This window comes from Rhipicephalus microplus, chromosome 8, assembly GCF_043290135.1.
Source record: "Rhipicephalus microplus isolate Deutch F79 chromosome 8, USDA_Rmic, whole genome shotgun sequence".
In the NCBI taxonomy this organism is placed as follows: Eukaryota; Metazoa; Arthropoda; class Arachnida; order Ixodida; family Ixodidae; genus Rhipicephalus; species Rhipicephalus microplus.
Window position 1 is genome coordinate 16,266,371 of NC_134707.1, and position 25,287 is coordinate 16,291,657.

At 47.2% G+C, this 25,287-nt stretch overlaps 1 protein-coding gene across 1 annotated transcript; it reads left to right on the forward strand.

Moving 5' to 3' along the window:
• Positions 1-2,800: 2,800 nt before the first annotated feature.
• LOC142768832 (uncharacterized) lies at positions 2,801-23,635 on the forward strand. Its single transcript, XM_075871176.1, has 4 exons — positions 2,801-3,792; positions 10,559-10,630; positions 21,242-21,331; positions 23,405-23,635. Exons 1-4 carry the CDS (start codon positions 2,839-2,841, stop codon positions 23,504-23,506), a joined length of 1,218 nt encoding a protein of 405 aa, XP_075727291.1. The 5' UTR covers positions 2,801-2,838; the 3' UTR covers positions 23,507-23,635.
• Positions 23,636-25,287: the final 1,652 nt, after the last annotated feature.

Here is a 25,287-nt window from a genome sequence, read left to right on the forward strand (position 1 = left end):
ACTCTCCGCCTGTACGGGAAAGCAAACAATATCATGAAGCCATCGTCCAACAAGAAGAGCGACGTTATATACACCACACACGTTTCGCGGCTTACTACTGGACAGTGCATTGTCTCGGACCATTAGACATGGTGCGGCTGAGGTCCGCGTCGATACGGAGTGAGATCTTCGGCTATGCCTCGTTCGCGGACGGCGTCAAGACTATAAGCACATTGCACAGGTACCTCGGTTACTCATTTCTATCCTGGAATGACGTCTACGGTGAGTCTCAGTTATCCGTTCACCTGGTCAGCCCTTACCTTGCGTATGCCGTCACGTCCTGGTGCTTCTACGCCTTCGTCGTGATCCAGGATGGCTACCACGTGATCATTTCCACCCATGACGGAGAAAGCGAAACGCTTCGCACCATAGACAAGTGCATCCTGATGTTCTACTTCGTTCGCTGCGTCGGCATACAGCTGGTGAACGTTGCGACATTAGTCTGTTACTCGCACGAACTCTGTGATGTCGTCAAGGCAATGGAAGATGTGGAGTCGACGCTCCAGCACCCGACGTGTCTTCGACCAGTCGCCAAGCTGATCATCTTGCAGAACGTGCTTTTCTCGGTGGCCGCGTTGTATTCCATAATAGACGAGATCACCGAGTTTGAAGGACACATGGGACCGCTGTACATGAAAGTACTCTACTCGCTATTCAGTCTCGTGTTCGCGGAAACAACGTGCATGGTGTCTTTCAGTTGGGCAATATACCTGAGCCAGGCCTTCGCCTCCTTTCTAAGGTGCATCAATGAGGACATCGCCAACCTCGCGGCCGCACGATCAGTCCCGCTATCCGAACTCGAGTCACAACATGCCAGGTTTTGTGAGCTGTGGCGCACGTTCGTAAGGTGTGACAGGATCTTTAATTGGGGCCTACTGTTCAGCGTGCCGCTAGATATTATGAACGCTTCGCCATGGGGCTATTACATACTGACGTCTGATAAGTCTGCGCTGAATCTTTCAATGGACGTCATAGGCTTTGCAACTATGTTTGCGGAACTGTTCGTGTTGTGTGCTTACGGCGGGGCCGCACAGCTACAGGTAAGTGGATGTGGGCATTAGTGCATACTAGACTAGTGCAGTGAATTTAAGTGCGCTACTAAGAGGCCTGGAACTTGGGGGGAGTTCACACGTAGTTAACCAGGTCGCACTAGGTTATCATTTAGCGTCTTTTGTGTCACCTAGCACGAAGCATCTTATATGGTTCGAACCGCTCTTTCGAGGGATATATACATAACTAGGTCTTCGTAAAGGGAAGTCATGATCCCAATAAAACTGGCTCACTACAGCAGCTTCACATGCCTTAACCCGTAGAAACGTAAATGTCTCTTTTAAATTCACCAACGTCTCATCCATTCAGTGAATGACATCTCCACTGTATGCTGGGGCACATACCTGATTACCAGGGAACTCATCTTTTAAGTTACTCTAAAGACAGATTCATTGCTAAAGCAGTTTCTCAACTAATATTCTAACACTTACGGCAGCATGTACTCTGATTACCGCGCAAAGACTAATATATGTATTTGTAATGCGTTGTAAAAATCATCTTCTAACTTTTCTCATATTTGATTACTGCATGTGCCACGATAATTACCAGCAAGGCTTTTTACCGTACCCATTCAAGTTCGCCTAATGAATTTTGTCGGAACAAACTTTCATTGAATATTGATGTAGCAAGTATGAAAGAAATCGATTCACAGATGCAAGCTTTTGCCAGGCTACCACTTTACGCTCTCTAACTTGTGAACCACGTGACTTCAATAAATATCAGGAAATCAAATAGGCTGTACCGCAGCTTTCTGTTTCCTGCACAATTGTCGTTTAATAAGTGGTAGATGAAATAGTAGGGTCATTAAAACGCAATCATTTCTGCGGCATACCTACAGTTAACCATACAGCCTTCGGAAAATAACACGAATGTAAGCACCATGCTTCAGCCATGAGTCGGATAGTTCAGAAGGGTGGTACATATTCTTGAACAGTGCATATACTTTCCATTCATTGGTACTGCATTGGATGAAGCTTCGAAGACATGCCATTTCCTTCTCTTTTTTTTGCCTTCTCTATCAAACAGTTCCACCCTCCGAAGTGAAAATATCTGAACATAAAATGTTCACATGCTCCCCTCTCCATTTTTCATAACCACAAAACAAAATTCTAGCAATCACTAGGGTGCTACCGTATCTTCTGCCTTGTTCGCATGCACCATGCTTGCGATGATTATGTTTATAATTATCGATGCATGATCGTACCATTTACGGTTACTACTTTCCTGATGATACCACACTTTGTAAACATATGTAACAGCTATGCCAAAGCATATGCAGCGGCATAGAACCCCCAAATGATGCGAAGCGTTACCCACGCCATCATGACAGAGCTAGCAAGCTTTCAAAACAAAAGAACTGGCTTTTGCTTCGTCATTAGGCGCAGTTGCGTTGTCATCTGGCTGTCTGTCGGACAAATGCCACCTAAACATGCAAAAGGGTCATACGCTCACATCTCTAGCTTTTGCCATGCGCTGTGTTAATTAAGTTAATGGAAACACTATAGCGCACTCACCAACAACAAAAGGGCGTGCTACGGTACACGCGAGTGGGCCGATTCTTGTGTACAAAACACTACGGAAGGGTACGCCCGAGCCGCATGAGTGTGTGCATAACAGACACCTTCAATAAATGAGCGGATGGAACCAACCAAACAAACAATCGCTCTCCCCTCTCGTCTTGAGCTCAGGAATCATTCTGAGTAGACGTTGTCACAGCAAGACACACCAACTCTTACTTCTTTCTTCGCCATGGTCAGGCTAAGATCTGCGTCGATAAAGAGCGAGATATTTGGCTACGCCTCGTTCGTCGACGGCTTCAGCATCGTCGGCAAGTTCCACAGGCTACTGGGCTACTCCTTCTTCTCATGGAAGAACCATAACGGCGAGCGGAAGTACACGGCTTCCGTGGTCAGCCCTTACCTTGCCTTTGCCACGCTGTCATGGAGCTTCTTTGCCTTCGTCATGCTACAGGACACCTACCGAATAGTGTTCTTGGATGTCCGGAACGGAGACGGCAAACCACTGCGTACCATCGACAAGTGCATTCTCATCTTCTACTTCGTGCGCTGTCTCGGCTTACAACTGGCCAACGTCAGCACTCTCGTGGTGTACTCGCGAGAGCTGGACGATATCGTCAAGAAGATAGAAGCGATCGAGTCCACCTTCCAGCGTCCCACCCGACTGAAGCCGACAGCCAAATTTATTGTGCTCCAGAACGTCGTGTTCTCGGTGGCAGCGCTCCTCTCGATAATTGACGAAATTGCCGAGTTCGACGGCTACATGCAACCGGTACACATGAAAGCACTCTACGGCGTCTTCAGCCTCGTGTTTGCGGAGACAGTCAGCATGATCGGTGTCAGTTGGATTATGTACTTCAGTCGGGCCTTCGCGTCCTTTCTCAGGTGCATCAACGAAGACATCGAAAGCTTGGCGGTCGGTAGGCCACTCGCCAGGTCGGAACTGGCGGCTCAGCATTCTCGGTTTTGTGAACTGTGGTACACCTTCGAACGCTGCGATAAAATATTCAGCCTGGGTCTGATGATTGGCATACCGTTGAACATCATCAATGCGTCACCATGGGGTTACTTCCTCCTGACGTCTCATGAATCCCTCTTGAACGTCTCCCTGGATGTATTAGGATTTATCACCTTCGGCGCCGAGCTTTTTGCATTGGGAGCGTATGGTAGCGCTGCCCTAGACGAGGTAAGACCGCAACTAATTCTGCTCTGTAAGTTTCTCTCTCTCTCTCTTTCTATATATATATATATATATATATATATATGCCACTGCACTTCCTTCAAAGGAACACGCTGAGGCTTACTTATTAATTAACTGAATTCTGCTGTCTGTCTGAAATTCTAGGCTTCAAGCACGAATGCGATGGGTTACGTTTTCACTACGGATTTACTTGAATCACAAGACAGTTCACATAAAAGCAAAACAACTGAAGAAGCGCACTATGTTGGTCAAATACGGCACTTAATACAATATTATGCTTTGATTGTTCTGTGGGGTTTAACGTCCCAAAACCACCTTATACAATATTATCGTTTCAAATAGCAAGTATTCGTTAGATCGGCTAATGTGGCAACGCATTAGAAAATTCGCTGTTCAACACTTGACAATGTCAGGGTGAATACAGAGAAGCAAGAAGTAGCTTTTAAATGGGTTAAACATAAACGCTGCGCAATATCAGAGAACATAATTTTAGTTGATACGATAAAACAAAGCAATGCAAGAAAAAGCTGCAGTAAACAATTAAATACAATCCCTGGAGAACTGTTTTAAATATATTTCCTCGGCATACTTTTGGCGGAAGTTCATAAAAGGCGAAGAACTCAAGGTGTTCCTTAAATTTGTTTGTTTTCCTTCCTCACTTGAATGACCACTACAGAATTGAGTCACTTGCGGTACAGCGTAAATTACTTTAGTATTGTTATCTACTGGCTGGACAGCAATATTTTAATGAAGAAACGGATACACCCACACACTAAAATAATTTCAAAGATTGTGAACGTAGCTAGCACTGGAAATCCGGAACTCTAATGTAATTGTCCTTCGAAGCCATATCGGTAGGTGGTCGAATTTTTTTTTCTTTTGATGTGTTTCATACCGACCATATGAACTTTCCTGATGCCCTCCACTTCAGGGAACAACTTTTTATTGAACCTATTTCCATCATTATTATTATCATCATCAGCAGCAGCAGCTTGACTACGTCTACTGCAGGGCAAAGGCCTCTCTTCGATCCTCCAATCAAACCACTCTTTATGCCATGTTGTACCCGCAAAAGTTTTAATCTCGTCAGCCCACCTAATGGTCTGTCTCCCCTTCATGCGTTCGCCTTTTCTAGGAATGCAGACAGTGATTCTTAATGATCAGCGGTTATCTTGCCTTCGTGCTAGTTGCCCTGCCCATGACCATTTCATGATCTTGATTTTAACTATATCTGATATCCTTATCCCCACATTGTTCTCTGACCCACTCTACTCTCTTCTTGTTCCATAGCGATACACTTCTCATTTTCTTTTCCTTTGTTCGCTGCGTCGTCCTCAATTCGAGCTGAACCATCTTAGGATTCCTCCAGGTTTCTGCTCAGTTGATACTTACCTACGTATCTTGACGTATGAGGGGACTTGGAATGAGACCACGTGCAAGAATTAGTTGTGTTTTTACGCATGTATAAGATGAATGTGAAGGGCATAGATAGAAGTGTAGCGCATACCTATGTTCCCGTTTGCGTCGTGTTTTATTTTTTTTTCTTATGGCTACGTTCACTTTAGTAGAACACGCACTGCGAAGTGAAGATAAGACAGTTAAAATAACACGTAACAGTACATTTGTACAGTTCCAAATACACCAACAGGATGCTAAAGAGACAGAGAAAAACGTAATTGGCAGCAAAGTGACGAAGCTGCGGGAGACAAACATAAGTTGCTTCGTTTACAGAGGACCACTCTGTACTGCATGAAACTAAAATGCATCACTAAACCTAGGTTACCTTCTTTCTTTCATATTGCGTCGTGAAGGCCAACAGCACAATGCCTCACGTCAGCCTCCTAGGACTTTCTGTTGAGAAAATGCTTCTGATACACGCATCTGTGCATATATGACTATTGGGTATTCATGTATGTACTTATCCATCTTTTCTTTTCTGATATCTGATTCCTTGCCTTTTGATTTTGTTTATAAATATAGTAATCTCTGTATATTACTTTCTTTTACATACTTACAAAAAAGCCCTATCGCTTCTTGATTGCGAAAGTCCCCATTGCTTGTTTAAACAACGCGGGAACCGCCAAATCAACTTTCAATCTGATCTGCAATCAAACATAGCAACGCACATCAATAAATTAATCACGCTAAAAGCCCATCTATGCACAATCAGGACTTTTCGGGCTTCCACAACGTCATTTGTAGCTTTTTCGCAGGCGGCATGAAAGACTGCGACACCCATATAGCCGGCACGTGTATGCATTGACACGAATGCACCAGGTAGCTGTGGTCCGTAAAGACCGATCGCAGCCACTACAAAAAATGTCTTTGTAAAAAACGCCATTCGGAGGTGGCAAGATAGCAAGCATTAACTGCACGTGCGACTAAGCCAGAAAATTGCTACTTCCAGCGATGGAAACACGGGGCACACTTCGACATGTATAACCTTATTCGTACAGCAATCCCTAATGGTTTCCGTATATTAGCGTACAATAGGAATAACGCCGTCGCCATCCATAAACAATCCAACGCGGCACCGAAGGGACACCACCACACTGGCTCAATAGTGTGGTGTTATTACGCGGAATCATTGGCCAAATAGGTTTGAGCCTGCATTCTTTTTGATGAATTAACCCGTGATTCGTAATTTTTGTGCTTTCTCTGTTGGAAATCGATGTGTCGCTGACGCCACCTGTAGGGCGTTTTGATAGCACTCCTGAGCAATCCACGAAAGGGCGAGCACCATGAGGCCTCTTGGGGAGTACCTCACCGTGGCCGAAGGGGGTCTGGTGACAAGACGTCGAAGTGGCCGAGTCGAGCGACTGATCGTCACTCACGGGAGAAACGGCAAGGCCGCCCAGCAGCCAAAGGAGAAAAACGTCTTGGCCGGATTCTTCATTATCGCTAGGTTCCACAGGGCCCTGGGCTACAACTTCATCATCCGGACCTCGGAAAGTGGAAGACCGCGCTCCAGGATTCTGTCACCGTACCTCTTGTACGCCATCGCCTCATGGATCCTCTACGTCTTCGTCATCGGCTCAGACATAGTCCGCGTCTCGACACTGCTTGAGGATGAACGCAACAGAGCCATTGACCGAGCCATACAGATTCTGGGAGACGTCCGCGGCGTCGGCATCCAGGTCTCTGTGGTCGTCCTTTTGTTGCCCAAGTCGCAGCAGTTCGTCGACCTCCTGGAGTACCTCGAAAGTGTCGAGCGACGCCTGAGCCGGGCGACTCCACTCCGGCGGACCGCGATCGCCGTAGTCTTCCTCAACGTGGTCTTCTCCTTCACCTCGGTGCTCTCAATTTCAGCGGAGATCTACGACTTCGACGAGTACTCGCACGCCGCTTACATGAAGATCTTGTACGGTATGTTCAGCCTCGTCTTCGCCGAGAACGTCTGCATGATCAGCTTCTCGTGGCTGGCTTACTTCTGTAGTGCCTTCGCCGGATGCCTGAACCTCATCAATGATGACGTATTACACATGTCCGAGGAACTTACAGTTGACCCCAAAGAGCTATCCGAGCTGCACCGGCTCTTTTCGGACGTTGGGGCAGCGTTCGTGCGCCTCGAAGACCTGCTGGGAATGGCCATATTGATCTGCTTTCCGCTGAACATCGTCAACGCCGCGCCATGGGGTTACTACATGCTGAAGGCCGACAAAGGGACCAGTATTTTCCTTCTCGACCTCATCGGTTTCCTCACCATATGCGCGGAGATGTTTACCGCCGGAATATACGCTAGGCTGACCAAACACGAGGTGAGGCTGCTGTTGGATAGTGTGTAGCACACCTTCTACTGTGCTTTAGTTTCATATCTAAACATTCTAAAATTGATCAATACAGAATGTTGATTAGGCAACACGTGTTCTGTTCACTCATTTCTCGTTCATTTTTCACATCTTGTTCTAATGGCTGTTTATTACGCAACATAACGGTAAAGTAAGTTATACACACACTTATATAAAGAGTGCCTCTTATACAGGTATCCAAGAAGTAGGCGAATTTCATCGCTATGTCAGCTACTATGGTTGGGTGCCTGAAATCTCATGCATGGAATACCCATCAGCACCACCTTTCCCATTCGTATGTTGCTTCAGCGGTAATTTAAACTGCTTGTCATGCTTTATCATTCGAACCTCCAAGATGTCTTACGTAGACATCTTACGTAGAGATTGTGTCTGAGAGCACATAAATTTCTGATAATTCATTATGACGTCCCGCCCATTGTACATGTGTCAACTCAGCTGCAAAATGTCACGCAAGGCATTTTTACCAAACTGACTAGAATGTTCCTCACAACCACTCAAGCGTTTTGTTTCGAGGTGACTTTTTACTGTCCCAAAATATCTCTAAAACATGCGAGCACAAAGGCGCCTAAGCTAAAAGTCCCTGAGTTAAAATTTATTGAAGATGTCCAGCGATATTGGGCGCGTTGTAGCCACAAGCACCCAAGCCTAGGTGGCGGCCTTGAGTCCTTGTACATGGACAGCTGCCTTGGCTAAGAACCTAAACAAAAATAGAATTAGTTCGTGGGCGTGACACAGCCACCATATCTTCGTAACGAGATGCAAGCATGCTATTATTTAGCAGCAAAGCTAGGGCTACGCTTATATGCATTAGCAACGAGCCCTAACCCAAGTGACCTCTTGTAACGGTTGTGCAAAAATAAGTACAGTCCGTGTCCACCGGAGGCCACCGCTTGGGAGTCTCAACTATTCACTCCTCGAACGGACAACAGGCTTTCCATGATAGCTACTTGCAGGCGACGTCGTGGCTCCTAGGATGGGACGTACATCGACATCATCCAATGACCTCGCGTACATCTCTGAATTTCGTGTGATCAATAGAATTCACAGATGCCTGGGCTACAGTTTCGTCGGCAACGATCACGGTACCGACAGAGAACACCTGACGTTAACGCGACGACGGAGCCCTCACACGGCTTACGGGGTAATCACCTGGCTCTTTATCATCTGGGTGCCCGCCTTTTACGCCTCTGAGGCGATCAACACGTACGACGAAGACCAAGTACTCGACAGGACGACCATCATATTATACTCAGTAAGGTCCATATCAATCCAAACGTGCTGCTTCATTTTGGTTTTCAGTCAAGCTCCGAGCCTCATACAAGTGTCCAGAGACCTCATTAACCTCGAAGCCGGCATAGCCCAACCCGTGAAACTCAGAGGCACCGCTCGCAACCTCATCGTTTTTAACATTACCCTCATGGCAGCGGAGGCCTTGTCCATCGTCTCTCTTCTCTTCTTCGAAGAAAACCTCTCCATGACTCGGCTAATTTGGAACTCCGTTTATTTCGTCGTTACCATCTTTCACGGCCAATTGTCGTGCTTGGTGGCCTATACCAGGGCAATGTTCTTCTCTGAGACGCTCGCCACGCTTGTGGCCTCCATTACCTTTGAGCTACAGCACGCCTTAGACACCAGTGGCTCCTTGGAAGACCCACGAAGCGTTCTAAGGGTGCACGGACTCTGTGCGAGTTAAGAAAGTGTTCGATATGTGTGACGAGGTTATCTAGAACTTCCTGCTCATATTTTCACTCAACTTGACATTGGCGGCGCCGTGGTGTTACTGGGTGATGAAAAAGATGAACCAAGTATTTGTCAGTCTCACCAGTGCGCTGGGATTCGCTGCATCCTGTGCACAGGTGGCACTCGTGTGCATTTACCCCATGCATCCGTATAAGGAGGTATACTGTACTATTACGTAACTATTACGCACGTGTGACATTCTGGGGTAATTGCAGACATTTTTTCAGTTGAAGGGTGTGGGGAGTAATCAGATACTTGCAAGAGAGGATTACGCCTATGAGAGAACCTGATAGATGCTCATCTTGATGCTACACAATCAGAAATTACAGAGAGGGAGGGTCGGCGCATTCGTGTTAGCCAATGAATGGCAAGCAGTTACGGCTTCCGAAACAATAGGTCGCTGTGCTCATTTTCGAAAATTGACAAGCGCTTTCTTGTATGGAAGATTATACATTGAACAACATGCAAAGGAGAGCTTCGTAACTCTCGCAGTAGTTCTAAATGACGCCCCTATGATGCATGTTATACGTAGTTATATAAACAGTCATCAAACGCTTTCGGACACTTTTTCTCTATGACGTACTTAACATAGTTCTATGCACTTGTCTATAAGACGTTTGACATTATTGTACGCGCAGAGCTCCACAAAGGCATTTTAAATTTCTGGATTGCTGGTAGCCAAGCTTAGTTTTTTAACTACTACGCCTATATATGAACATCGCTACGAAAAAATAACAATGCATTCAAGTGAAGGAGCACTTTAGAAAGATACAACAAGCTGAATTAATAATCTTCTTTCAGTTTTCACCTGCAAGCACCATATTATAAATTAGAGATCTGCAAGCACCATATTAAAAATCAGAGATACCGACGTCACACCACTTTCTGCGCCCTTCGATTTGCTAGCTGAGGAAAGGCAAACGAGTCGTCACTTCATTCAGTGGACACGCAATATGTAATGAAAAGCGAAACTGCCATCGAAAGTGATTGCCTTTGCATCGCATCCAGGCTGAGAACCAGAGTTGGGAGATTTGCAAGAAATGTTTTCTTTTCCACTCTCGCGAACTCACATTGTGATTTCTCGTAGACATATTTTAAAGATTAACCGTTAATGTCCCAATCAGGATGCCTTATCTAAGCATAATGTCTCATGAAACCTAACAACTTACTTGATTTTTTTCTTACGTTTTCTTTGACAACAGGCCAAGAAAACGTGGGACGTTCTTACCAAGCTTCTCGTTTCCCAAGAGCACACGCCGGAAGTAAGAGAACAGGTGAGATGACTGCCTCTGTATCTTACGGTGAAAAGTGCTCTCTTCCCTGGTCCAGGTTTATGGTGTCATCCATTCGCGGATATGGGGTGGCCGAAAAAATCTGCGCCGGAGCACTCCACCCTGGCGGAAGGCAACCGAACAGAATCTACCAATAGAACGCACGTGCTCGCGTTAGAGCACGTGTGTCCTGCTGGAGCAGGGTCAGAATGGAACATGATGCGCGTGATTCCCTTGTGGCATGAGTGGGCACGCTGGGCACAACGCTACGCCTGCAAAACGCGAGCGCTGTATAGTTCGACGCGAGACGCAACCAGCGTCCGTTGGCGCGTCCACTGTTAGAACCATTCCAAGGCACGCGGAACTTGCGACTTAAGGTCGAATCCGCTGCTTTTCGCGGAGTAGAAACCGGGGACCATCTCCCCGAAGGAAACTCTGATGGGACGCGAAACAACAGAGGTGCGCACGGCGTTGACCCGGTTGAAACGGGCATCGACACGGGTGCTGGAAGAACGGTCTGAAGCGAAACTCGGTGTAGGGTTTACTCGAGTAAACATTTGTTTCAAACTGAAATACACAGAATGCTCGGCTTCCTTAGCTCGCGTCTCGTTGGTGTTACCCACGCGCCATCTGTATTCTCGAACGCGATCGTTGCTCTTGACTCGCACCTCGTCGGTGTCGATGATCGTCCCCTGCCAACGCTTGCGTTTGGCTTCCTTGGCTGACGCTTCGTCAGTGTTGACGTCACCATTCGCGAACGCGATCGGCTTATTTAACCCTCGCAACACCACCGACAGCGGGGAAAGGTACGCGCACACTAACGGGAAGCATGCGCGTTGGCGTCCCGCTCGTCTGCGCGATTGCGCGCCCTGCATCGGCGCACTGTCCACATTGTCGCCGCCGCGAGATTCTCGAGGCGCATGCAGCACGGACACCCACCGCCTCACGGCTGCTTCTCACCGACAAACGGAGAGACGTGGCGCAGGGTGAAATTATGCCCACGTGAGTAGTGGGCTCGAGCATTGCGAGCAGTAGGGAGGGTGAAGTGAGATATATGACATGCTGCAAGCGGCAAAAGGCTAGCCAGAGAGTGACGTCAATGCGTGTGCACTGTGAGGTAAGGCGTCACCTACTTGGCACCGCTCCAACACCTGCGACCAGGAAAGCGCGGTGCGAACGGATTTGATATGTGGGGCTTAACGTCCCAAACCACCGTATGATTATGAGAGACGCCGTAGTGGAGGGCTCCGGAAATTTTGACCACCTGGGGTTCTTTAACGTGCGCCCGAATCTGAGCACACGGGCCTACAATATTTCCGCCTCCATCGGAAATGCAGCTGCTGTAGACGGTATTTGATCCTGCGACCTGCGGGTTAGCAGCCGAGTACCTTAGCCAATAGACCAAGACCACCGTGGTGGCGCACGGTGCGAACGGAGAGACAGCGTTACAAAAAGCTGACTTACATCTAAAAATCACAGCATATCCATGTAGTGAATGATGATTAGTAAAGCGAAGCGTTCATCCATGCTTCTGTCTGTCTTTCTGTCCATCAATTATTGCTTCCGTGCTTCTGTCCATCCATCCGTCCTTGCTTTCGTCCATCCGAGCGTCTGTCTGTCTGTCTGTCTGTCTGTCTGTCTGTCTGTCTGTCTGTTTGTCTGTCTGTCTGTATGTCTGTCTGTTCGTCAGTTCATCTCTCTGTCTGTCCGCTCGTCCACCCGTCTGCACCTGCTGAGTGACTCATCAAAGTAGGCGGTCACGAACCACGATGAGCTAGGAGAGACAATTCCACGGCTTAAGGAGTAGTAGTAGTAGTAAACAACTTTATTAAGGCAGCTGACGGTTTCCTAAGTGGCGAGGGCTGTCAGGCCATGCCTGGTCGCCACCTCGTCAGCGCGTTTGATGGCCCGGAGCTGGGTGTCCAGGCTTGTGGTCGTGAGGATTCTCTCCCAGGCCTCACTTGAAGGTGACTGTCCTAGGAGGTTTGGTGGGGGAGGGTCCTTGCTGCATCCCCAGATGATGTGATCCAAGGTTGCGGTCTGGGTCTTGCAAAGGGTGCACGTAGATGTGAATAAGGCAGGGTATATGTGCCTGTATATGTACGGGGAAGGGAATGAGTTCGTTTGAAGCCGCCGCCAAGTGATTTGTTGAGCTTTGTTTAGTTCCGGGTGCGGGGGTGGTCTGGTTTGCCTTGATAGCTTGTAGTACTGTGTGATGTCGTGAAAGGTGATGAGTGCTTCAGTTGCTTCGATATCGTGGTCCGAAGTCTGGCCCACCGCTCGGCATACGAGTCCTCGAGCTTGTCTGTGGGCGGCTTCGTTACCCGGGTTTCCTGCGTGCGCTGGGACCCAGATGAGTTGGATTAAACGAGGATCGTCATCGTCGGTGCTGCTGGCAGTAGTGTCGCCTGAGGCGTTGCGTGCCGCTCGGGGCAGAGGACGGAGGATGCGCGCCGTGGTTGGGGAAACAGTGCCCCGGGCAAATCGGATGATAGCAGATTTGGAGTCACTGATAATTGTTTCAAAACCGGCCATTGCGGCGAGTGCTATGGCAGCTTCTTCGGCCTCGGTTGGGTCTTGTGTGCGTATGGAGCCGGCGCACCTCGTGGTAGGCTCTATATCGACTGGGGTACGTTTCGACGAGACGTTGATTGCAAAGGCTTGTTTGGGGGTTGGGTAGCTTGCCGCGTCGACGTGAGCCACTTTTGTGTTCGTACCATAGGTATTGTGAAGGTTTCTGGCGCGGGCTGATCGTCTACCGTCATGAATGCCGGCCAGCATGTTTTTCGGCAACGGCTGCACAATGAAGCGCTGTCTGAGGAGAGGCGGTAGCGAGATCAAGTCTTGTCCGCTTGGTGACGAGGGAATTCCGATACGTTGAAGTATCCATCTTCCGGTTTTACTACCACGCAATCGTTCAATTTGTGCAGTTCGGTGAGCCTCGATAAGTTCATCTATTGTATTGTGAATTCCAAGGCTGAGGAGGTGCATGGTCGATGTGGTGCGGGAGAGGCCCAAAGCGATCTTGTGGACTGTGCGAATAAGTCTGTCTACTTTTTCTTTTTCAGCCTGGAGGAGTCGTAGGTACGGTAAGGCATAAGTTATTCTTGTGGTTACGAAGGCGTTTAACAGCTGGAGAAGTTCCTTTTCTTTCATGCCGTGTTTCCGCGCAGAGATTCTTCCTAACAGACGGGCAGTCTGAGTGACGGTGACCGCAAGCCTCTCTAGTGCGACGGTATTGCCCCTGCCGGCTTGTACGTAAAGGCCGAGTACCCGCATGTGCTGCACTATCGGTATTTCGGATCCGGCCATTCTGAGAGTGATGGTTGGTAGTGGCGGGTGTTTAACCTTACGGTAGTCAGGAGGACGAAGAAGGAGGAGTTCAGATTTCTCCACTGAGCATTCGAGACCTGCACACGCGACGTATCCGGCCACTGTGTCCACGGCACGTTGCAGTGCCTCCTCGATCTGTCCGTCGGAGCCAGTAGTGGTCCATACCGTCACGTCGTCCGCGTATAGGGTGTGTCGGATATTGGGTATGCAGTCTAGTAACTGTGGGAGTTGGCTCATTACAAGGTTGAAGAGGAAAGGTGAAAGAACAGCTCCCTGTGGCGTGCCTTTGTTGGATAGGGCAAGTCTCTTCGTGGCGTTGCTGTCAATCAGGGAAAGTTCCACAGTACGGCCTTGTAGGAAAGAGCACACGTAGTTGTAAATACGTTCCCCAGGGTTTGTTGAAGCCAAGTGCTGGGCTATCGCTTCATGTGTCACGTTATCGAACGCCTTGCGTAGGTCTATGCCTAGCATTGCTCGCGTGCCCGCACGTACGGGGTCTTTCAACAAATCGTGGTAGATTTGTACGAGGGCGTCTTGAGTAGATAAGTGGGCGCGAAAACCGAGCATGGTTGGAGGGAAAAGGTCTTGCTCTTCTGCAAGTGTTTCTAGCCGAGCCAAGACCACGTGCTCAAATAGTTTGCCAAGGCATGAAGTTAACGAGATGGGGCGAAGATTTGATAAGTCTGCCTTTTTTCCGGGCTTTGGTATAAACACTATTTTCGCGTGCTTCCATTCTTCTGGTATATTTCCGGCATGCCAGCAGTCATTGAAATATTCAGTAAGGGCAGTTACTGACCTTGCGTCTAGGTTGCGGATTGTTTTGTTCGAGACGCCGTCTGGACCTGGTGCCGAAGTTGTGCGAAGCTTTAGAATGGCTGCATACACTTCGGCTTCTGTGATGTCGGCATCAAGAGTTGGATTTGGTTTACCTTCATAGGGTGGTAGCGGTGTCGCTGGTTGATGGGCTTGGTTGATGTATTTGTCCGCCAGTTCAATTAGTAGATCTTCGTCTGATCCGGGGTGTTGGTGGACAAGTCGCTTAAGTCTGTGCCGTGCGGCTGTTTTCGAGTCGTCGGGATCCAGTAAGTGGCGTAACAGGTGCCACGTCTTCTTGTTGCCTAGCTGTCCGTTGAGTCCGCTGCACAGCTGGCCCCATTGTTGGCGGGCGAGGTAGGTACTGTGTCGCTCAATTTCTTCAGAGAGGGCCTGTATGCGGCGACGCAATTTCTTATTGTAGCGCTGCTTCTGCCATCTGCGCAGCAGGCTTGCGTGTGCGTCCCACATGTGGAGAAGACGAGAGTCTGTGGCAGGCGTTTCCTCTGCTGCTTTACTTTCGCGCGTTGTGCGTCGCACGTGGTCGTTTAGGGAGGCTGTCCATTCCTTGAGGTTTGTTATGCGTTCTGGGGCTTCACTTTCACGGACGTCTCTAAATTTTGGCCACTCCGTGATTTGAGCGAGGGCTTTGTGTACTCTCTTGCCAGCGGACGTCTGTACCTGGATGGCAATGATGTAGTGGTCACTACCAGCGAGTTGACAGGTGTTCTCCCATCTGGCCTGCGCAATATTCTTGCAGTATGTGAGATCGGGTGACGTGTCCCTACACACGCTGTTTCCTATGCGGGTTGGTGACTGCTGCAGGTCATTTAGTAGAGTGAGCCGGAGGTCCTGACCGAGTTGCCATAGCTTCTTGCCTCGTTTGTTCGCCTGCAGGTAGCCCCAGTCAGGGTGCCTGGCGTTGAAATCGCCCAGTATAAGCAGTTGTGCGCCTCGAGAAAGCGATGTGGTTTTCTGGAAGAGCAGGTTGAAGTCGTCGGCGCGTGCCCGGGGTGCGCAATATACGTTGAGGATGAAGACTGATTGGTGCGAGCGTTTTCGCGGAAGAATTTCAACGACCGTGTGTGGAATGTCCGAGAATTCTAAGTCGTGTTGTTTCGCCGTGAGGCTCTTGTGGACGAGCGTGCCTGTACTTGGGGCTTCTTGGTTGTGCGAGTCGGTGAATTGTTGGAAAGCGATGTAACCAGGGAGTGAGACAGAAGCCATTGTTTCTTGTAGTGCGATGACGTCTGGAGGCGTTTGGCAATTGGGCAGTTGTGTTTCTTGTACGAGTAGCTGCAGGTGGGCTTTCTTTTTACGAAAGCCCCTGCAGTTCCACTGCCATATAGTCAAGTGGGTGCTGGCCATGATGCATCAGCTGGAGCATTACTTGAGGCCGTCGTGGGTTCGCTGTGCTGGGTGGAAGAGTGAGAGGTCACTCGGTTGCGTGTGATAGCTGGTGCTCTGGCCATGCTTTGTTTGATTACTGCAAAACTGGTGTCTGTGGCAGTTCTGAGTGCTTCTAATCCGGCAACGGTGTTGTTTACGGTGGCTTCCATGTTTGAGAACCGTGTCTCTATGTTCGTTAGGCGTGAGTCTACGGTTGCGAAGGCTTCTGTTACGGCGGCACGAACGGCGTTGACGACCGTGGTTTGGACTGTCGTGCGGAGGGCTTCAGCAACGGATGCGTTGACCATTTCAATAATTCGCGCCGTCATGTCCTCTTCGGATTGCAGCGTTTCCGTGGAAGTCGTTGCTTTGCGTTTGGCTGCTGCGGCTGGTTGGGGCTGTTGAGTTGAATTATGCACGGACTGGCTGGCCTTTGCCAGTTTACTTTCTAGGGAGCGGTTCTGCGCAAGGAGCACTTCGATCTGAGCTTGTTGCGTCGCCATTTGGGATTTTAACGCATTGATTGTTTGCGTAAGTTCCTTGACGAGCGGGTCATGCGTTGAGGCGCACGATTTCGATGGCTGCGGGGGAGATGATGGCAGCGGAGACGCTGCGCTTTGCGCCCATGCCACACTAGGGTTGCTTGGTGGTGCTTTGGATATATCAGCATGTGGGATGCGACTTGATGATCGGGTTCTTGATTTGGACCTAGAGTGGGAGGCTGCTTGACCCTGGCGAGATCGTGACTTCGATCGGCTGTCGCGTTTCGTCGGCGTTTGTGATGTCCCGAAACTGGGGTAGTTACGCTCGTCCAAGGCAGGCGGGCTATCGTCATTTGAGGTTTGCTGCGTCGCTGGTGACTCGGTTTGTAGCGTCTTTCCTGCTTGTGCTGCGTTAAGTGGTTCAGACTTTTTGGCGAAGCGGTACTCGCATCTTGAGCTGTTCGTCATGTGTCCTCCTTGACAGACGATACAGCGTGCTTGGCATGTTGGTGGCGTTCCTTGCGGCGGTGGCTCGTGGTCTTCTCCGCAACGCGGGCAGCGTCGGCGCCTAGGTTGAGGGCACACATCGGAGCGGTGCCCGGTCTTCCGGCAGTTGAAGCATGCGTCTACTTTGGGATGGAAAGGGTATACTCGAATGAGACCTCCACGGTGTAGAAGCCATCTAGGTAGGTGGTCCCCGAGCAGCGTTATAAGTAAATTCTTCGTTTTTCCCATGCGTCTGCCACCTACTATTTGGTAGTCAGGGTTGCTGTCTTGAAGGTCCTTCAGCGTCTCATCATCGGTGGGGAACGTGTGGGCGTAGAAAGAAATGCCTCGTATCGCGTCGTCTGGTGGCGGGGCGTACATGTGTAGCTCAATCTGCCGGTCTTCTCCGAGGAGGATTGATGTGATGCGTTGGTACGCGATTGCTCGGTCGGTGGTTGCCACACTAACGGTGAAAGTGTTATTCCTTGGGTGTATGCGTAGTTGATCACGCTTGGCTGGGTCCAGGTCACACAGAGATGCCGCTTTAAGCAGTGCTCTCTGCAAGTCTCCGGGTGATGTGCGCGTGAGGTCAATGGGTGTCTTGGGGCGTCCCACGATGTGGTACGTGTGCGACGGCAGTCTTGGCAAGGGATGGCGTTTCAGTTCCGGCGGCGGCCGGGGGGTTGGTGGAGTTTTGGGGGCTTTGCTTACTTGCGCGTCGTTCATTTGGGCTTGTTGCTTAAGTGCCTGGTGACGTTTCGCCTGGGCTCGGAAACCTTGAGGTGGTGTCCAGGAATCGTCTGACCATTCTTCGAGAGAGATTTCGACGCCGTCGACCTCGATTTCCATGTCGGCTAGTGTCCCAGCGGCCGCGACAGCGGCGTCCGGTGTAGCGTCGCTAGGCTTAGGCGTCCAGTGGCGGATCTTGCCGGCGTGGCGTGAAAAGATGAAAAGCTTACTTGAAAATTGTGACCAATATCGGTCGGAAAGTTGTATCCTCGGGACCGGTATGATTTGCAGAAACCATTCGTACAAGAAATCTTGAGCTATGGCACGTCTTCCTACTGAAACATCGGAAAACTCCGGAGCTCGGTGCAGACGCGTCCGATCGCGTGCAGCGCTCGCCGCGTCTCCACGGCTTAAGGAGCTTCGCCCCTAAATGTAGCTCCGATGAGTGGACCTCTTGACGGAGCGTACACGTAGCACTCTCAATCTGCCAATAGAACAAACTTGCTCCGCATACAGCATACAAAGTGCTACCGGCAGTGCTCCGAATCTACCAATAGATGACATCATTAAGAGTGTCTCGATTCATGATGTGACCATCACGCTCAGTCAAGGAATCGTTGCAGAAACAGGGAAGTTTATTCTATACTAGTAACAGCACTTCAGGCGAGCACAACTGTTTGGTGTAACAAAATCGCTTCAGTGACACGTGTACAAAAAAGAGAACATAGACACGATGCAACTTACCGCAGTGCAATACGCCAGCGGCCATGGCGATGCTCCCGCAGACCACAAATCATTTGATAAAAAAATAGAAAAAAAACACTTAACGCACTACGTTTGAACAGAATCACATATGAGTAGATGCAATAGACTGTAAACAACTGTTGTATCGAACACGCAATTTCGTCGCCGATGGGAAATAGCACCTTGTGGTTCCACCAAGTTCATGCTGGTTGTCTCGTAGGCTTTCTGCATAAGAAACTCAAAAGATGCCAAGGCAATGCCAAATATCAGCGCTATAAGCAAGCATATCTTCCGCGGCGAGGATCTTTAAAGCAAACGTGCCTTAGCATAATCATTGTTGTATAATGATAGACATTATTAGGCGCGAGTATAAAATAGAATATGAATACGTATTAGCAACAAACGATCATGTATGCCATAGATGATGCCTTCATAATCTGTGGGGGTCAAGGTGAGTTGTCACGTGAAGTTCTACGTGTTACCTTTTCCATCTTTTTTTTTGCTTGGGAAGCGCTTGGCAAGCGTATGCTCTCACTAAGCCTGGTTCTTTTGATATCGTAAAAGTGTAATTTACCAATTCGATTGATATCGCTTTTCTATTTAGCGTCACCACAGTATTTGGAACACAAGTTAGTGTCATAGAAAACAGACAGCTATTCTCGATAGCTTCAGATAGATATCGGAAATAGAAGATCGGTGTTAAAGGAAGCGAAACAGGTTGTTGGGCACATACAAGTATACAGCGTTCATACAAATACGCCCTTGAGCAGCCAAGGCTTCATGTAAAGATTGAGCTCTTTATTTTAGCGAAGTCGTCAGTCGTCTAACCTTGGTCTACGGATCTAACGCATCAGCTGTCCGTGTATGGTTAACGTGGTACAGCAACGTGGTACAGTTTATGGCTAACGTGGTACAGTAAAACCATTTTTGTTCACACGCCTCACAGAATGCCCTTCATCGTTCGGCCCATAGGCACAATCTGGTTAGAACAGTCTAAAACGTTCAACAATGTTCCGGAACACTTAGGCCTCGCAATTACACGTGGGATAGTTTTAGTCGGTGAAATTCGCTCACGCTGAGAAACAAAGGAAACGAGACAAACGTGACCCCTCATGCATTTGCTTAAAACGACTACCCCCATATGAAAGCCAGCTTCTTTTTTTCTTCTCAGTCAGTGTATTGATCCTACCCCACCACGCTTCGAAAGCTTTCTGCTTCCAATGAGGCAATGCATGGCTTCCAAGATCGTAGGCATTTCATCTGATTTCGCATTGCCTCAGGGATTTGACTTTCTTTGACAAAGTCACTATGACATGTGATTACGACATCATATGGGACATGATGCCACGTGACGTCGCAGTAACGTCATTCTGACGTCATAACGACTTCGCAAATTTTAACAAGTTTGGACAATTGTGTCGTGTCCGTGACTCTAACCTCTCCGCACGGTGAATAAACGTAGAAACCACCAAGTATCACCTAGACACAACCTAGAACTATGCAGTAGCTAAAGCATAAAAAAATTGCCCGCAGCTTCCCTCGGGGGAACACTGAGGAGGATGTGGAGCATATAATTGGTTAACGGGGTGTTAAAGTGCGACTTACTTGGGTCGATGGCTAAATTGGTTAACGTGGTTGTGAAATGGGGTGTTAAATTGCGACTTACTTGGGTCGATGGCTAAATTGGTTAACGTGGTTGTAGGAGGGGGTGTTAAATGAGTGAACACGTACACACGTATGCGAAAGGGCGGCGCTGGTCGAAGGGACGTCGATCATTGTGTTTGTGGATTCGTTGGAATTCATTTCACCGCGACCTTGGACGTCGACGCGCCGTACAAACCAACCGACGAGCGGCAACTGAGCGAACGAGCGCCGACCTTGAGTATATATACAGCGCGACGGCGCATGCACTGTCAGCTGTCGAATGTTCGAGAAGGGGGAGAAGCGCAACGGCGCATGCGCGCGCGTCAGCTGCCGATGTTCTCGAAGCGCGACGGCGCATGCGCGCGCGTCAGCTGCCGATGTTCTCGAAGCGTGACGGCGCATGCGCGCTACATTATACAGCTAGCGAATGTTCGTGAAGAGGAGAAGCGCACGCGGTGTGTAGAGGAGGAAGGGTGCACAGATGGTGGAGGAGTGAAGCGCGCGCGGTGTGTAGAGGAGGAAGGGATGCACAGATGGTGGAAGAAGGAGGAGGAAGCTTGCGGACGGCGCCGCACTACAAGCCTCGAGTATTAGATGCTCCGCATCTAAAACATAGAAACAAGTAGATTACACACGTCTGCTTTCACTATTTCAAGCCTCTCGTATGGCTTAGTGCAAGTTCTGCTAATAATTATTTTTTTTAACTTACTTGCCTAAGTCATCTTCTTTTTCTGTTTATAAAAACTCTGAATACTTGTAATGAATGAATGCACCATAGTTGCGTAATTGTCGTTAAAACCATGCTATATGCACTCGCTGTACACTTTATAAATACGGTTGGAATTTCCTCCATGTGAACACAGACAAGATTTCGCTTCGGGCATTCGTTTTACGTCATGAAACACCTAAATAAATTCTAATAAATTTGTTTTCTCAATGAGTTACGACTGACATCGAAGCGAATTCATTGATGTTACTATTTTTTTTTGCGCAGATTCAAGAGTTTCGTCATACCTGCCAAAACCAGGACTTCTCCTTTTCTGGCTGCGGATTCTTCAAAGTTGGCCCACCATTAATCGTCTCGGTGAGCATTTAGCCCTTCTATTTTGGTTTTATCGATTATTTATTTATTTATTTATTTATTTATTTATTCATTCATTTATGACCACCCAACACAGATTTCTATTTCAAGGAGGCAAGACAATATTATTAGCAAGAACGCAAAGCAAAGAAAATATTTTATAAAAAGAGGTGTGATACGCTTGCGTAACGTAGGAGGTATAGTGTGACATGATAAATTATTACAACAACAAAATATTCAAGTTAAGTACATATTTTATATATCTTAATGGTGCTACGTGCTCTTGTGTTATACTATAGCAACACAGACAGGAGGGATCATATGTTTAGCAGAAACAGTTATAAATAGTTAATGTTTTATGTCTAAACACTGCCTGCGTCATCGTGAATAAAGATAACATCATCATGTTATCATTCTAATGGTGTAATTCTAATGAACGACTACAAAAATAAACTTTTGTAATTTCTGAATCGTGTCCATAAATTAACTTGCTTGTTTCCTTGGAAATATACTATGCGTTCAGGTAACTCTTTAAGTGTGAAACGAGGAGATCTTAAATACAAAACTGATTATTTCTTCAAAAATGCACTATCATATGTGAATGAAGTGTGTATTTTAAAACGAAGTCGTATGTATTTTGAAAATTATTGTGAGATAACTCAACAAATAATTACTGCATATATCAAATTCCTATACATAAGTTTAACCTCTTGTATTCACAAGGTGCAAGAACTTTCAACAATTTTTCAGGTTGGCGCAATATTCGTAATGTTCATTCCCCAAAGTCTGCGTGATAACGCATGGTCGTTCCATTTGATATTACGCTTGAATGCACGTAATCCAGCTTTCTTTCTATAGCGCAATCGCAACAGCGCATTTTTCCGCAAGTGTGGCCATGCGTATCACGAGATTTGCACCAAATCTCTCATTCAACTTCCCGTAAAGCACGTTCAAACTAACGGCTACAGCAACATTACAGTATGCGCCATGATGCAAATACCTCAATGCTAATTAGAGAGAGTATCAGAGACTTGCGAATATATCACAATATGCGCCACGATGCAAATACCTCAATGCTAATTAGAGAGAGTATCAGGGACTCGCGAATATATCACAATATGCGCCATGATGCAAAGACCTCATTGCTAATTATAGAGAGTATCAGGGACTTGCGAATATATTACAATATGCGCCACGATGCAAATACCTCAATGCTAATTAGAGAGAGTATCAGGGACTTGCGAATATATTACAATATGCGCCATGATGCAAATACCTCAATGCTAATTAGAGAGTATCAGGGACTTACGAATATCACCAGCTAAAAGCCAGATGTACAGATGGAATCACAGTTGTCTATAGGGCAGAGGGGGCGTGGCTTTCAATGCTGTCGACCCCGGCGTCTCCCTCATGTTAGCTGCAAGGTTCCGTTCATGCTTGAATTATAGCTTAAGGGTCTAGCACGCAGTATGACCATGTTCGATGCTATTACGGCGTCGGTCTTTACGTATTCTGCAGAAAACAGCAGCTGAAGTGGCCGGCTGGGCACTGTAGCAAGTGCGATTTTATCTGATCTACCTTACTACATGCTCTCGTATGTAGAAGTGCTTCATTGAGTTTCAGCGTATTTATATACAGGGTGTCCCACATAACTCGAGCGAAGAATCTGAAAATGAAAGACACTTCAGTGGCGAATTGAGTGAAGCGCGTACTACTCGCACTAGCCTGTAGGTACCGAGGCTATTTTTTTTTATTTCTTGCCATATTAATTAATAGTTATATTTAAATTACATTTCTTAATTCGCGACTAGAAATATATATATATATATATATATATATATATATATATATATATATATATATATATATATATATATATATATAGCAACGCCAACAGCGTCTTTGCCTTAGTGGCATTTGTAGTAGTAGACAGCTTTGTGCTTGTAAAGTCTCTGGGAGTCAAGCCCTCATTTCTAGTACGTGATCTTGCTGTTCAGATAGTATCATTTTTTTAAATATGCCAGTAGCCTTCGTGCCTTGCTAAAACTCCTTTTTGATGTGGTCTCCTTCGTGCAGATTGCGAGTGCCATCATAACCTACACGGTCATCCTCTACCAATCAGACAGCATCTCTTCTAGTGCTCCAATCACACCGCCGTTGAATGCTACGCAAGTTTAAGTGACCTCACTTCTCCCGTCGACCCAACTTCCCAAGTGATCTTTAGTCCTGTCAATCCTATTGATCAAAACGTACGTTTGAGACTTTGTCACGGAGCTATGGGACTGGGACCATGTGGTCTGAGCTGAATTATACTTGACACAGTGCGAAAACGTATATTTGAATTTTCGCGCAGCAGACCTAACTCGGCCTAAATGGTGACATATATATATATATATATATATATATATATATATATATATATATATATATATATATATATATATATATATATATAAAACCAGTCTACCGGTCGAAACAACAGGAAACAAAAATAGGACAACCCCTAAGAGTCTCTTCCGAAGTACGTTTGGCCTACTGGAAAAAACTTCTCCAGTTGTACAGCAATGGCTGCCATCCATCCACTTCTGAGCGGTTGTCGGGGCGCAGCCCGCGAGTTCAAAAAGGGTTCGCAAACCCTGACGAAGACCTGTCCCCCGGTCGAAACCATTGCAAATAAAATTGAAACAACCACTAAGTAGTACCTTGAAAATATATATATATATATATATATATATATATATATATATATATATATATATATATATATATATATATATATATATATATCACTGGATCTTTCATGGAAGTCTCTAAAATGACATGCGTGTTATCTTAGAAAAATGTGTGATGATAGATCGATATGTGGGGTCTAACGAGCCAAAACCACCATATGGTTATGAGAGACGCCGTAGTGGAGGATTCCGGAAATTTAGACCAGGTGGGGTTCTTTAACGTGCACCCAAATCGCAGCACACGGACCTACAGCATTTTCGCCTCCATCAAAAATGCAGCCTCCGCAGCCGGGATTCGATACAGGGACTTGCAGGTCCCCACTAGGTCAACCACATTAGCCACTAGAACACCACGGCGGGGACAAAATATTCATTCTCCTCTTTGTAATAAAGACGGCAGTTGCGTGTTCAAAACTTGTCGTGTGTTCTCCCTCTTCCGTGTGTCGTCTTTTTTCTCTGCATTTTACTTCATAAAGTAAGTCTTCTTGTACTGTTACAAAATACTCTTGCAGGGCAACATAATATGGCGTAGCTTAGTCTGTATTGTTGGTCAAAACATTAGCTATTCTGCACAACGGTAATTTTTGTGTTTGTGAGCACCATACTATGGAACGAAGTTACCAAAAATTGCTTCGTGGACATGTGTTTATAGGCATGCACTTGTCCTCACCTTTTTGACAATTAATTCAGTCGTACGGCAAAAATACATTGTAAAAAAAATCGGCAGCATATCCACGGAGTGAATGATGGAGAGTGGGGCGAATCATTCGTCCATCCATTCGTTCTTGCTCCCATCCGTCATGCGTCCATCTGTGTGACCATCCATGCGTCCGTCCGCCCGTCCGTGCGTGCGTCTGTTCGTGCGTCCGTCCCTGCGTTCGTCCATGCATCCGCCCCTGCGTCCGTTCATGCGTCCATCCATGCATCTGTCTGTGTATTCGTTCGTCCATCTATTCAACACTCCAAGTACCATGCACCATCTCGCATCTCTTCATCATATATTCGGATGGATGGATGGATGCTATGAGCGTCCCCTTTATAACGGGGTGGTGACAAGTATGCCACCAGGCTCGACAAAAAAAAACTTTTTTCCCTTTTTTTTATGTTGGCCTAATGCCTCTACTTCGATAAATTCTATCTTAATGGAAAAAAGGTAAATTTTCAGCTTAAGTTCTCTGCCATTTACGGCACACTGTCCATATTTTATTTTTCCAATATTTATTTTTG

Excerpts from the sequence above, each read along its gene's own strand:
- LOC142768832 (XM_075871176.1), top strand. The coding sequence starts at position 2,839 with ATGGTCAGGCTAAGATCTGCGTCGATAAAGAGCGAGATATTTGGCTAC. Across the intron at positions 3,793-10,558 it reads GTAGCGCTGCCCTAGACGAG|GCCAAGAAAACGTGGGACGT; the intron begins GTAAGACCGCAA and ends CTTTGACAACAG. Across the intron at positions 10,631-21,241 it reads CGCCGGAAGTAAGAGAACAG|ATTCAAGAGTTTCGTCATAC; the intron begins GTGAGATGACTG and ends TTTTTTGCGCAG.